The sequence below is a fragment of the Accipiter gentilis genome, chromosome 5 (assembly GCF_929443795.1).
Source record: "Accipiter gentilis chromosome 5, bAccGen1.1, whole genome shotgun sequence".
NCBI classification, from domain to species: domain Eukaryota; kingdom Metazoa; phylum Chordata; class Aves; order Accipitriformes; family Accipitridae; genus Astur; species Astur gentilis.
In genome coordinates, this window is record NC_064884.1 from 2742938 (window position 1) to 2755775 (window position 12838).

The 12838-nt window shown below is 43.3% G+C and overlaps 1 protein-coding gene across 4 annotated transcripts in view; it reads right to left on the reverse strand.

Annotated features, from left to right (window-relative positions):
• Positions 1-626: 626 nt before the first annotated feature.
• Positions 627-12838, reverse strand: part of PRDM10 (PR/SET domain 10) — a 45758-nt gene continuing 33546 nt past the window's right edge. For all 4 annotated transcript variants that reach the window (XM_049801562.1, XM_049801563.1, XM_049801564.1 and 1 more), the window contains 9 exons: positions 11978-12157; positions 11082-11192; positions 9755-9955; positions 9013-9156; positions 7699-7869; positions 6274-6414; positions 5451-5619; positions 4715-4827; positions 627-3603 (listed from right to left, as the gene is read on the reverse strand). In XM_049801562.1, coding sequence (XP_049657519.1) covers positions 3367-3603; positions 4715-4827; positions 5451-5619; positions 6274-6414; positions 7699-7869; positions 9013-9156; positions 9755-9955; positions 11082-11192; positions 11978-12157 — 1467 coding nt within the window. In that variant the 3' untranslated portion in view covers positions 627-3366. The remainder of the gene's footprint in view (positions 3604-4714; positions 4828-5450; positions 5620-6273; positions 6415-7698; positions 7870-9012; positions 9157-9754; positions 9956-11081; positions 11193-11977; positions 12158-12838) is intronic.

Below are 12838 nucleotides of genomic sequence, written 5' to 3' on the forward strand. Positions count from 1 at the left end.
TCGCGACAAGCCCCATGCCACTGGCCCAGGCCCCTGGCCCCCCACCCCGTGAAGGGAAGGGGCAGTACTAGCGTTAAAAAAAAAAAAAAAAAAAAAAAAAAAAGAAAGAAAAAGAAAAAAGATTTATTAATTTCGTTGTGTGGTTTGGGTTTTTTTTGTTTGTTTTTTTTTTTTTTTAACACCTGCCAGGTTGCACGAGACTATGAACACGATAACAGTCACTGAATGTACAACAAACATACACAATTAAATAAGAGAAGGGGCAGAGCAAAACAGCCCGAGCAGTCCGAGAGGTGCAAGTTCAGGGGGCTTGGGTTTTGGTTTTTTCTCGTTTTGTTTTTTTGTGTTTTTTTTGTGGTTTTTTTTTTTTTTTTTTCCCTGCAGGAAAATGCCAAATCGGACTCCAAACACCTGCAAGGAACAGCATTAGGCCTCCCAGGAGGCTGCAGCGGGGCCCCGTCTGCAAGCAAAACACGGCCCCTGCTGACAACCAGGCAGACTCCAGAGCTAAACTCCTGTGGGACATGACTTCAGCGGTAGATCTTTGGGTAGTTCTGGTCTAAAAATAATAATAAATCCTATACCTTCTGCACTGCAGAAACTGAAAAAAAAATCCATGCAAACGGTTGTCTTTTTTTTTTTGTCATTGTCTTTCTAAAAGCAGACCCTGCCACTTGTGCAATGACTGTAGCTCCTTACTTTGGAAGGAAAATTCACGATAACTTCCAGGGATGCTTCTTTTACAACAAGGCATTCGTTTAACTTTGGACACCATGAATCACTTAATGCGGGTACCAAGGACACTGCTGCTGCTGTGGGACAGAGTAGAAACTTTGACAGGGAAGACTGAGTTCAAAGAGGCCGTTTTAAAATTGTTTTCTGGAGCACGTTGTAGTCTTCAGCTCTAAGTAACTGCTACAATTGTCCTCAGTCTGTGATCCTTTCCAACAAAGGTGAATAGAGCAGAATATTGAAACCCCACATCTGCAGTATCATTAAGGGGAACAAGTTTGATGTTCATCTACAAAGACAATAGACCTTTTAAGACTTTAAAATTGTTCCTGTAGGGCAGTATCCGCCTGGAATATCCCATTTCCAAGCCTCCCATTTTCCTACTACTCACCCTATTTCTGACTCGTTATTACATCATCTAGCAGCCTCAAGAAAGCCAAGACAAAATCTCCCTTCTCTTCTCCCACACCGACATCATTGCAACACCCAACGCTGTAACTCAGAAGCCCTCAGCGACACGACTCCAAACGAATTAGTGGGAACTGCAGTCGCTTGGCCACGCTGCTGAAATCGATGGGCTCCCAAATGCACTGAATTTGAAGACACTCATCACTGCGCTTGACTAAATTGGAGCTCTGGTCCTCATTAACTTCACCAATCTCATTAATGCCCCACTACGGTGGTACAGCAAGAGAAGCAAAATCCCAGGAACAAATTAATCCACGTTTTGGCAAGTCACTCGAAAGCTACCTCAGAACAGTTCTGAGCTAGCCAGTGTTTTCAATCCGATTTATTTTACCACGCACAGTAACCATGTCCACGCCATATTAACAGATATGTTAATTACCAAAGCAATACCTGCTACAAGACTTTGCCCGTAAGGAACCAGACTTTCTCTCGTCTAGTCTGAGCGTGAAGTTCTCTCACATCTTAAGAGCTTTAACTGCATACCGCCTGATACCACAACCTGTAAACAGCCGTAGTGCTGACTCGCACAGGTAATCCTCATCTAAATCTGTGGGAGTACTTACACAAGAGTCCCACATTCACACTCAGTGCGGCCCAAGAGAAAATGAATCAAAAAAACCCCCTCTCTCAGCTCTTCAGACTCAACAGCCATTAAGACAAAACATCCTTCTTTGCTTTTGTTTTATAAATAAATGTATCCTATTATGCACAGACATTCTGGGAGGAGTTTTCAGGCAGTTAATGGAGGTTTAGACATACACAGTATATCCCATCAGGAGTCAATGGAGCTGTAGTCATATTCTTGCAAATACCACAATGCATTAAATAACCAACCAACAAGAACTGTGAAGGAGAATTATGTAAGGGGGGGGGGGGCGCGGGGGGGGGGGAGGAATACACTGCCTTAAAAGATAAACCTTCTCTTTCCCTTTCTCCTGGTCCCTAAAGATAACGTGAATTCTGTACATAGACCAGGTCCACCAAAGCAGGCAACCCTCACAGATGGCTTTCTGTGTCCCATAAATAGTGGTCCACTAGCATGTTTCTTGTGTGTTTCCTGAGTCCATGGCTGGTCATGTTATGGAACTGTCCAAAGGAATTACAGTGCATTTTAACAAGGTTATTTGGAAAAATCAGAGTAACCAACTCTCCATCCAGTCTTTGAGGAGAAAAATATGTCCCCTTTGAGGTGGCAACAGAGATAACTACCCTGCCTCTTCAGAGGTGTGCTCCTGTACCCTCATTTTCTCCTGGCACAACGATCTTTCGGTCACAGCAGAAGCTGCTAGCTATGCAGGCTATGCTGAGCCTTTTTTGTTTACAGGCAAAAAGGCCATTTTCCCTGCAAATACTGGAAGGGAAAAGAGATGACAGTGGCTCCCTACTACCCTTATGTGCCACTATGATTTCAATCAGTTTGTTCCGCACAACCCGGGCTTAAGACTGCACTTTTCCTTCTTTCTGGAACGGCTTGGTAAAATAGGGCAGGGCAGACAGCATGTAAACAGTTTGAGGGCTGGAAAAAAAAAAAATAATTTAATGGACTGCTTCGGCACATCTTCACAGCTTCATCGTTTTATCCATCCCCACCCACGTACGCAAGGAGCCACCGCTTTGCTGCTGCTGCTCTTTTTCTCCAGGCAGTCTGCTCGCACTGAGCTGGTACATTCCCTTTCACCTTGGCTGCTGAAACAAAGACACAGGAAGCAGTTCTGCCGTATTCTGGCAATTTACATGATGTCCTCCTGTTTAACGGCTCCTATTAAAAATATACACACAACATCATCTGCCAGTTAGCCTTCTGTTAGGCAAGCTTTTTCCCATATGATTGAAATAAGAAGTTGTTTACTGGAGACACTTCCAAAAAGGAAAAATAAGGGTCAGCAGACATGCCAAAAATAAAGTCCAGAGCAAGAAGAGGTTTCACTGCTCCTCTTGTCCTTTTTGTTAAAAGCTGCATAAAATAGTATCCCAGAAGGATTCTGAGGGTACTTCTTCGTGGTCACTGGGGACCTAAACCCTCTTAAAGCATTAACAAGAGCTCCAAGATTTTAGTTGAAGATAAGTGAGCATATACTTTTAAAACATATTGAGCTCCAGGATGCCCATATCTCTGGGCCTTCAGGGCAGGTTAGAAGTACAAGCAAATGACACCACAAGGCTTCTTCATTCGTGTTCTGCTGAGAAAGTTCTTGGTTTAGCGATGTGCACTTCACTGCCGCCATTCCCGTTGGTGGTTGTAGTGATTATGTACTGGGTGGTTTGCTGCTGACTGCTCGTTTGCGATTCCAAGGTATCCGTGTGGGCTGGTGGCTGGGAAACGCCGACCTGTACCTCGCTGGAGAGCGAAGAGTTTTGTTTGACATCCAGATCAGACTGACCTTCAGATATCACATAGTGAGTCTGCATAGGGGAATATAAAAAATAAGTAATAATCATTGCATCTTCTGTAACTTTTCTGTTCTAATAGTCTAACTTTCCTGTTGCTGTGCTGGAAGACATTTTGGTATGAACAAGGAAGTCTGAAATTAAGTTGTATTTCATTTAAATGTATTTGAGAGCAACATAACCTTTGTCCTTTGTTTCAAAGTGCACTGGACTGCTTTGCATTGGGTTAAACTTACAAATGGTTAAACTAATTACACAATTAACCCATCACTACAAATTTAAAAAGCGATTTTTAATACAGCGATTCTGAATTTTTTTTTCCATTTTCCACATGTTCTAGCACAAGTTGCATTTCCAGCGTCCAATATCAACACAGCACAACAGCCTGCCTCCTTATGCTGGACTGCTTACAAGGTAAGATAGCAGTAACTCTTCTTATTTTGTAATCCTACGGGTAACAGAAAGCTAGCAAAAAGTTTCCAGAAATTGTTCTGAAATTTGGTTTAATGGATACAGCTTAGTTATAAATATTTTTAAAACTAATCAATACCACTAAATCATACCTTGTCCTGCAAATGTGATTAAGTGAACACTTTAAACTTGAAGGAGTCATGCACACAAGGGCCAGGCAGCATGGGCCTTGTAAATGGCTAGATGCAGAAAACTATTTGCAGTCACCACATAAAGGAATATGATGCTATTTCAGGAAAAAACCCCAACAACCAACAACAAAACAAACAAACAAAAAAACCCCAAACATAAAACCCCAAATCTTTTCCGTGACGCTTAAGAGATTATTTCATGTCTTCTGTAACCTTAAGTTCACAACATTACTAGGTTTGACCCCTAGCGCTTTTCTCCTTAGTTTATGACACAACACATTGTATCCTTTCGTCACTATTTTGCCTATGGATTCTGCCCAGCAGGGAAGGTGCTACCACTGTTACAGAAAGCCAGTGCCCTTTTGGACTGTACAGTCTGGACCTCTTTAGGTACGCCATTATTCTCTACTCTGTGCTAAAGCCTTCAGTCATCATTTTAGCATTCCTTTAACCTTCAAACTGAAGGCTTTAAGCCTGATACGTTACTCTGGGTGAAAAGAGGAGGCCGTGATTTTTTTTCTTACCTGAGTAACTGCTTTCACTTGCCCTGTGTTGACAGTGGTGACCGGTGTACCTACAGCGGTCTCTGTGATCACATACTGGCCTTGAGGAATGGTCATCATCTGAATCTCAGATGCTAAAAAAAATGGAAATTGGGCAATCAAGACCTTCAAACTCAAAGACCACCTTAAAAGATAACATCTTAATGTCAGCAAGATTTCAAGCCTGAAACAGTGGTTGTTGATTAGAAATTCAGGTAGCGTAAAGTGTTATAAAACTCTACAGGCCTCAACAGAATTATGCCAGCTAACATCAGCTGCAGATTTGGCAATTCATGCATAGCCAACGCATCCTGTTCTCGCCAAGAAATCCTAGAATTACCATCCAGAGCTGCATGGACATGAGAAATCATTTCATGTCACCCTCATGTTCTGTACGATTCTTTCAAGCATCCTTCCAAATTTGAACAAGCTGCTATCCAGCACATGGATTCTTGCTGAATGCAAGTTCCTTGGAATAAAGGAGCCCATTCTACCTGCCCAAACCACACACCAGATCATTACGGACCTATAGCAGAAGAGCCAGTACAACCATTTTCATTTGTCTGAAACTGTTTATCTTCTTAGATCTCTATGAATATTAATCATGAAGCTTAATGAGCTCTGAAAATACTATCCCATTTGGTAGCTGGAGAAATAGAGCACGTATTAGTCCCACACGCTAGCCAGACTACTAGTGAGAGCTACTGCTGACACTTACAATAGCTCCGAAATGAGTTCCACGTGCCGGGAAGATACGTGTGCTGAACTGAAGATCCTTGCTGCTGCTGGAGGGCTTGGTTTGGTGTCGATGTAGTTGTCTGCATCTGTGAGGGGCTGAGTTCCTGCTGAGATTGCTGTGAGGAGGGACTCAAAGGCTGACCCCCAACCTAGAGGGCCGGGGAGCGGGGGAAGGTATAAGTGTTCTCAGTGTACTGAGGATTGTATACCTCTGTTCTGTTACAAACATATCCTTCTTAAGGGAAAACACAGGGGCATAGGTTCTGTAGCATATCGAGTACAAGAACTGCAAAGCTCTCCTCCAACTTGCTTCACTCTATGGTTAGTAAGCTGAGACCAGGAAACTGAAATAGAGACGTTGCTTGCCAAAGGTTATGTAGCAAGCCCGTAGCAGGGAACCAAGATTAGAGGCTAAATAATACCCAACAGCATGAAGAGCTGAACTTCAAATATTTAAGGAATGCCAGTTTCCATTTACATCTTTCAATTGGCTAAGTTTATTTAAGCTGCAAATATGACTGTTCCCAGCCATTTATCTCTACCTTGTACACATTCCTGGCGGGGGGAACCCCAACCACCCCCACCCCCTGCACCAAAAAAAAACCAAAACAAAATGCCCCCAGAGACCCTAGGAACATCTGGGGACTATCTGATGATCTCAGAGATGTTCATTTGAAAGCCATTTCACATGTGGTCCTTTAAAGGACATAGAAAAGACTATCACCTGCACCAGCACATGTAATATGCCAGCTGAGCAGACTGGTAGGGAAAACATTTCCTGCAAGAAGAGAAGAGTGAAATACCTGCGATGACGACTGAGTTGCTGGCGTTGGCTCTGTGACCTGGATGTGCTGCACCTGGATAGCATGCTGCGTGTATGTCTGGGGGTCATGAAGCTGCCCAACGTCCACTGTGGAGTGCTGGGACTGGTGAGGTGAGGTAGCCTGGGGCGGGGGGGGGGGGAGGGAGGGGGAGAGAAAAATCAAAAGCAGAGGTGTAGTATACTTCAAATTCTTTGCAAAAGCAGCTATGTAAACCTCTTCTGTGATACAAGGTCTGGAACAATGAGGTATGGACCTTAGTGAGGCCACGCAGCACTCCTTGTTCAAGCCTGTGTTTACCCTCTTTGCACTCCTGGGAGATAAAGAAGTACACTTAACAGATGTAATGCACCAAGATGGTTACATCTCAGTGATATCAATGGAAAGGACTTGCCTAAAGTCATGCAACCTGTCTGTGACAAGCAGCTGGACTCAAATCAAAGGGTCTGGAAACCAGGATTAGTGTCAACCACTGGACCATGCTTCTTTGTAAGCATCTGTCTATAAAATGTATGCATATCCACTACTGTAGTTTGACGTAGCTCTGTATCAAGACAAGTGCTCAGTCTTACTGATGAAAGGCTTTTTTGAGCAACACCTGCTAACGATACCAACTGGAGTAATTTAATTACAAGTCTCAGACCTTGATAAAATTAAATAGGAGCTGCAGGAATCAGTTTTTATGCTCTTGTTTTGTCAGAACAGCCACAGTCAATATTAACTGGGGCCATTTTTTAGGCCTTTATTAATCAAATTCATAACTTAATTTGTAATGAGGGGGCACAGAGAACACCAAGTATCAGCTTCAAATACAAACACGTGGTAGTTTCAGCTTCACCTGGTGGGTAGTAGATTTGAAGGCGATGGTGATTTCTTACAGCTGCCTGAGTTATTTTCCTCAGTTCAGTTACTCTAGTTACCCCCGGTTTTATTTTTAGGAGGCTGTTGAGCATCATAGAGAATGAATATTCTAATAGACGATATGAAGGGAAAAAGCAAGCGCTTTCTGTACTTCCAAATTTTGGCTCTGGCTCACTGAGAACAAGTACGTACAAATTAGACTTCAACTGCAAAAATGGGTCACCCACTGACCCACTTTTCCAGTTGCTGGAAAACCTTCCTAGAGCAGACTTAAACAAAAGTGCCCAGATGGGTAGAACGAAATTAGGACTGTGTCGATATGTCTCCAGCAAGCTGACCAAGACCGGCAGGACTATTTATGCCCAGTACACGATGCTTACAATGGGAACCCTATGCATTATCAATCAATTTATCTGTAAAAAACAGTCAGCACCACTTTTTTTTAACTACTCCTTACTACAATTCTGAGCGCTACAGCCCCAAGAAAGCACAGGCTTGATATGGAGGGGATCAAAAGCACATCAAGTCCTCCAAAAGGTTACTCACCTGGGCCACTTGAACAACCTGCAGCTGTATGTGCTGAGGCTGCTGCAAGCCAGTTGTGGATTGAGACACAGGGATGTACTGGATTCGCTGGTAATCTCCCTGGGGAGTTCGATAGTCTGTTGTGAGGGTCTGGGATATCTCCGTCATTGCCTGTGTCAGTAAATCTGTTGTCTGAGCAGGTAAAGAGAAAGATACAGACCATCATCACATATTGTCTACTGGATTGAATACTTCTGCAGGGCTGTAGTTCTTTCATCACACTGAATCTACATCTACACCACTCGGCCTAGTCGTTTATTTACAAGAGCTTCACGTGTACAGAGGAGGTGGTCATAAGCAATCACCACGAATCATCCACTAGGATTGCTCTCTTCTATCTAACTGCTAATCAGGACCATTAAGGGCTAACTTAACATAAAATAATAAAATAGTAATTTTAATGTTCTGACTTAACAGAACTATTAGACAACAAAAATCCTGCACTTGTAAAGAGTTGACTTAGTTTCCAAGTCAAAAAGTGCTTCTCGGATGTATTCTACTTTTCCTCCTCACTCGCCAGAATGATACTTTTCTTGACAACTGTAAGCGTGTAAAGACATTTAGCACCTAACTAATCAGGTTTATGAAGCCAACAGCATCCTGATTGAATCTGCCCATTTTCAAGCCAAACAGTCTTTTATCCAGTTTCAGTCTTGAAATGGGAAGCTTTAAACTGTGATTAATAAGATTTTTAAAGCTATGCAACATCCCCACACCACTAAAGGACACAAGACTGATTTTCTAGTCTCAGCTTTCAGTTCCATAGCGGCTGATGTATTAACAGTAGAGATATCAGCCACTGGAGGTTCATATCACTCAGTACTGCACTGTCCAAAGGATTACAGAGAGATCTCGTCTCTTCTGAACAGAGTTTGACCCAGTCCCCAGTCACTGTCAAACATGTCCTCTTCATCCCGAGAACTGCAGGCACCTCAGGAGAACAGTCCCAGTGAAAATCTATGAGATGAGTATTCCTGAGTTAATTAGCCACGTGTGAAAGTATTACGTGGAGTAAGTAGCACATGGGTCTGAATGAAAGAAGGGAGTGGAGTAGGGGAAAAAAGACAAATCCGTAGAGCTCCAGAAAGAAATACGTAATTCCTAGCAGAGCCAAACCACAGCACAGATCCAGGAACAGAAATGATCTCAAATAACGTGCTAACAGACCCTTTAAAATGACATCTGCCAAATAAACACTAAGACTACTATACCAGAGGGCTTCCGTTCTGTTTGTTTCCCTCCAATGGCCTGATTTAACATGTCTGGAATCCTTACCACAACAGTCTCTCCGGTAGTGCTGTCAGTGGTTAGAACAGCAGGAGTGGAACTGATGACAGCTGTCGCCAGCGGAGCGTGTATCGTGTTAGGGAGCTGCGCAAACTCTGGGTGCTTCTTGCGAATATGTTGTACCATCTTTGTCTACAAAGAGTTGCAAAAGCTCATTAGAAAGATGGTCAGTAACTCTGCTTCGGGCCAACTGAAATCAAACAGCCCTGCGGACTGCAGCTTTTAAGTTTCCCTCAGTAAGGCAGCATCAAGATTCACACTACGGGATGCTCTGGCCAGCAAGAAGGAAGCAAAGATCACCAAGTTTCAGCTGATTAGAGCTATCTGATACTGAAATATTGCCCCAAACATCACATCCCATAAGCTTTTTACCCCAGCACAGCCGAATATTTTGGGGACCTTTCCCAGAGGTCACCTTTTCTGTATTTTGTTTCCCTACTCCTCTCCCTTGTCACTGTTACTGAGAATTTTCCCAGTTTTTCCATTTGTGACCGCATTCTGATAACATTTCCATTTCTTCCTTCAAGCTCAGGCCCTCTATTTAGGGAACCTTTTTGCCATAAAATGAGCAGGTTCCGCCCCGCCCGTATTGTCAGCACGCAGCACGAAAGCAGCACTCTGGCTCAGAATGAAAGAGCTCTGCTTGTGGACTGACAGGTGACAGAGACCATGGTGAAAAAGCATCACCAGAGAGGTGCTGTCTTCTGAGGCTACGAGACAACCCCCATACCTTACTGCTGTACTGCTTGGAACAGTGAGGACAGCAGACCGGAGGAGTGGCTATGGTGCCTGTCAGCTGGGTGTGGGTGCTCAACATGGGATCCGGCTCTCCTGGGCCCGCAGGGCGCAGTTTCCGGATGCTTGGAGGTAGCTCAGCACCAGGATGGTTCTTCAGGATGTGTGCTTTGCGTTTACTGGCACTCTTGTACACCTGCAGTGTTAAGATTTGGAATTAAAATGGTGTAATCCTGTTGTCTGTGCAAAAAACAGCTACCAGTTATCTTTACCTGGAAGGTCTGCATGTCGCTTTCGACAGTATGTTTAGTTAAATCCCAAACAATTACAACATAATGCATCAATATACATACACCTTACCATGTTTAATCAACTTGTAAAAGCAACTCCTTCCTGTGTAGCACACATAAGGCATCTGAGAACACGTGTGCCACAACAAAACACCAAAGCAGGACAGGAAAGTGAGAGGAGAACCTTTTTTGCCTGATACTTGAAGGTCAAATGTCAAAGAAGCCACTAATCACCAAAGTTGTAATTTGTCCAATGTTCATTTGTCATGAAGGTTGATGCCTCCACTCTTGCACAAAGCATCAGACCGTTTTAATAGCCTTCAGCGATCAATGCATTTTTAAATTCTTTTTAGGCACTTCAACAAACAAATATTCTGTGATATTTTTTAAAACTATCTGGTTTTTTCCCTTTAAACAAAAGGAAGGAGGCATCATGGAAGAATATGCTGAGGATAAGGACAGTCAAAATACACTCCCTGGTAAATAAAGGCCCACATGCGTAAAAAGCAAAGGCCAGGGAATAAGAACATGAACCCCAAGGCAGCACAGAAGAAGCTTCAGGCTCTACTGAACACTGGAAATTGCTGGCATGTGACTAAGTAAGCAGCTTTAAATTAAAGGCGTTAGAGACTAACTTTTAGAAGTGATACAGAAACCAAAAGAAATAAGTGTTCAGGAATTATAGACAGGTTACTTAGTCCGGGGTTGCAAAAAAGTGATACAGGAATAAGGGTGAGTGACTGCTTGCTGGATGGCAGTATTTAAGTTTTTCCTACTCCAAAGACAACAGAAAAGGAGAACTGCAGTTTTCAATTAGCATTCAGCTGCCTTGGCCTAAGTGCATTTCATCTTAATTCTTTTTCTTTCTTTTTTTTTTTTTTTTTTTTTTTTTCTGACAGTCCTGCAGGAAAGTTGCTGGCAAGCACGTCAAAAAAAGCTACAAACCCTGCAAGGTGTTTCTATGCAGAAACAAATTGGTTGCACAGAGGTCTAGGACTGAGCTACCCTCCAAGGGGTGACTTCCTTACATACCTTATCACAGTACTGACAGAAGTAATCTCTGTTGGGTTTGATGATGGGCAACGTGAGCTCTGGCACCTCTTCTATTTTCATGTCTGGGTGTCTCTTTGATAAATGGTTCACCTTAGGAGAAACAAACACAGAGAACAAGAGAACATATTACAGCTGGAAGCCAAGCAATTGCTTCTTCTCCTAGACACGGATAACAGCCAAACCAAAACTGTAACGATGCTAGCCAGCAGCACCAGAAGCATTTGCTGCTGCAAAAGTTATTCACATTCATAGTCAGGTGCTGAATGTAAACGTGGTCTTACTAGATCTCATTTACAGATTCTCTAATCAAAGTAAGATGGGAAGGGGTAAAACAGCTTGCCAGAACTCTCTTGCAGCTGCGAGCGAGGTAATTAAAGGGCCTCTGTTGAGGGAGGCCTTTGCTAGCAGAGATCACAACCCTCATGAAATATTTGCAAATAAGATCTGGTGCGTTAACACCCGTTACACAGTGGCAGTTACAGGGCATGGCCAGGAGAGGCCCCTCAAGAAGGGGGAGAAACAAAGAATAGAAAGGACAGGAAAACTGAGGCAGTAAGGCTGAACTAGGCAATATATTAATCTCATGTTCTCTTAAATACATTACACATCAATCAGCATTACTTAGTGTTGAAATACAGTAGTGACAACCAGACATGCAACACAGGCAATGAAATACGCAAAGGCACACATTTGCTGAAGAGATAAGACACACAGGGTTAAAAAAAATAATATATAATTTCAACTCAGCTATAAAATTCTCCCGGTTTCACAGCATCCTTGTATTCCACCCATTGGAATTCCATCTTTTTTCCTTAACTATTGATCAAAATTGAGTACAGAAGTTATAAGAGAAGCTAGAGCACACAGACACTCACCAACATCCCCCTCCGGCGGAAACCCATCATACAGAGTCGGCACTTGAACATGAAGCTTTCGTAGTCAGTGGAAGCTATCCGAGGCTTGAATGTTTTTGAGCGGCTGATTCGATCAGCTTTCTTGGCCTCCCTCTCTGGGTTGTGCATCCTCTGCATGTGCTCTCGCAGTTTGTCTTTCCTCTAGGGAAAGAGCAAATCGGGAAGAAAAACATCAGCACCACTTACTGCCTGACTACCTGTTACAAGGAAGAACTACAACGTAAGGTGTTCAGAGATCTCTCTTCAACTTTTCCTCTCCAGTGCTGCCGTGAGATACAGTTGCATGCTCAGTGTTGGACAGCTCAGCAGAAATCCCTGGGGCTTAGGTTTATCCTTCAAACCAAGCTGAGGTTGCTCAGCCACAAAAGCAGGAGCCAAACTAATGCTAATTTAGCAGCCTCTATGAGAATGAACCCCTCTGCTCTGGCTTTTCTCTGAATTTATCTAAAATATTAGCGCTCACCTCTGTATGGCTGAAAACTTGCATCAAATAATGCTCTTGACTGAGGAGGACCTCATGTCTTACAACAGTGCTGAACCTACTGCCCAGATGCAATCCAGCCTCTCTAGACATACACTGTCTAGAATATGCTTCTTCACCCAGAAGTACCCAGTCCCTCAGTATCCCACAAGAAACTAAGTGACGAGAAGCAAGCTGCTGCCACCACAGTTTACCTGGCTCACAGTCTGCTCCATCTGTTCTGGTGGGATCTGGAAAGGCATCTGGATGTCATGTGCTGACAAGATGGATGCCACAGGCCCAGGCACCTCGCCCAGGAATATTATTAGTCCACTGACATCAACAAGAAGTTTTCTTAACTA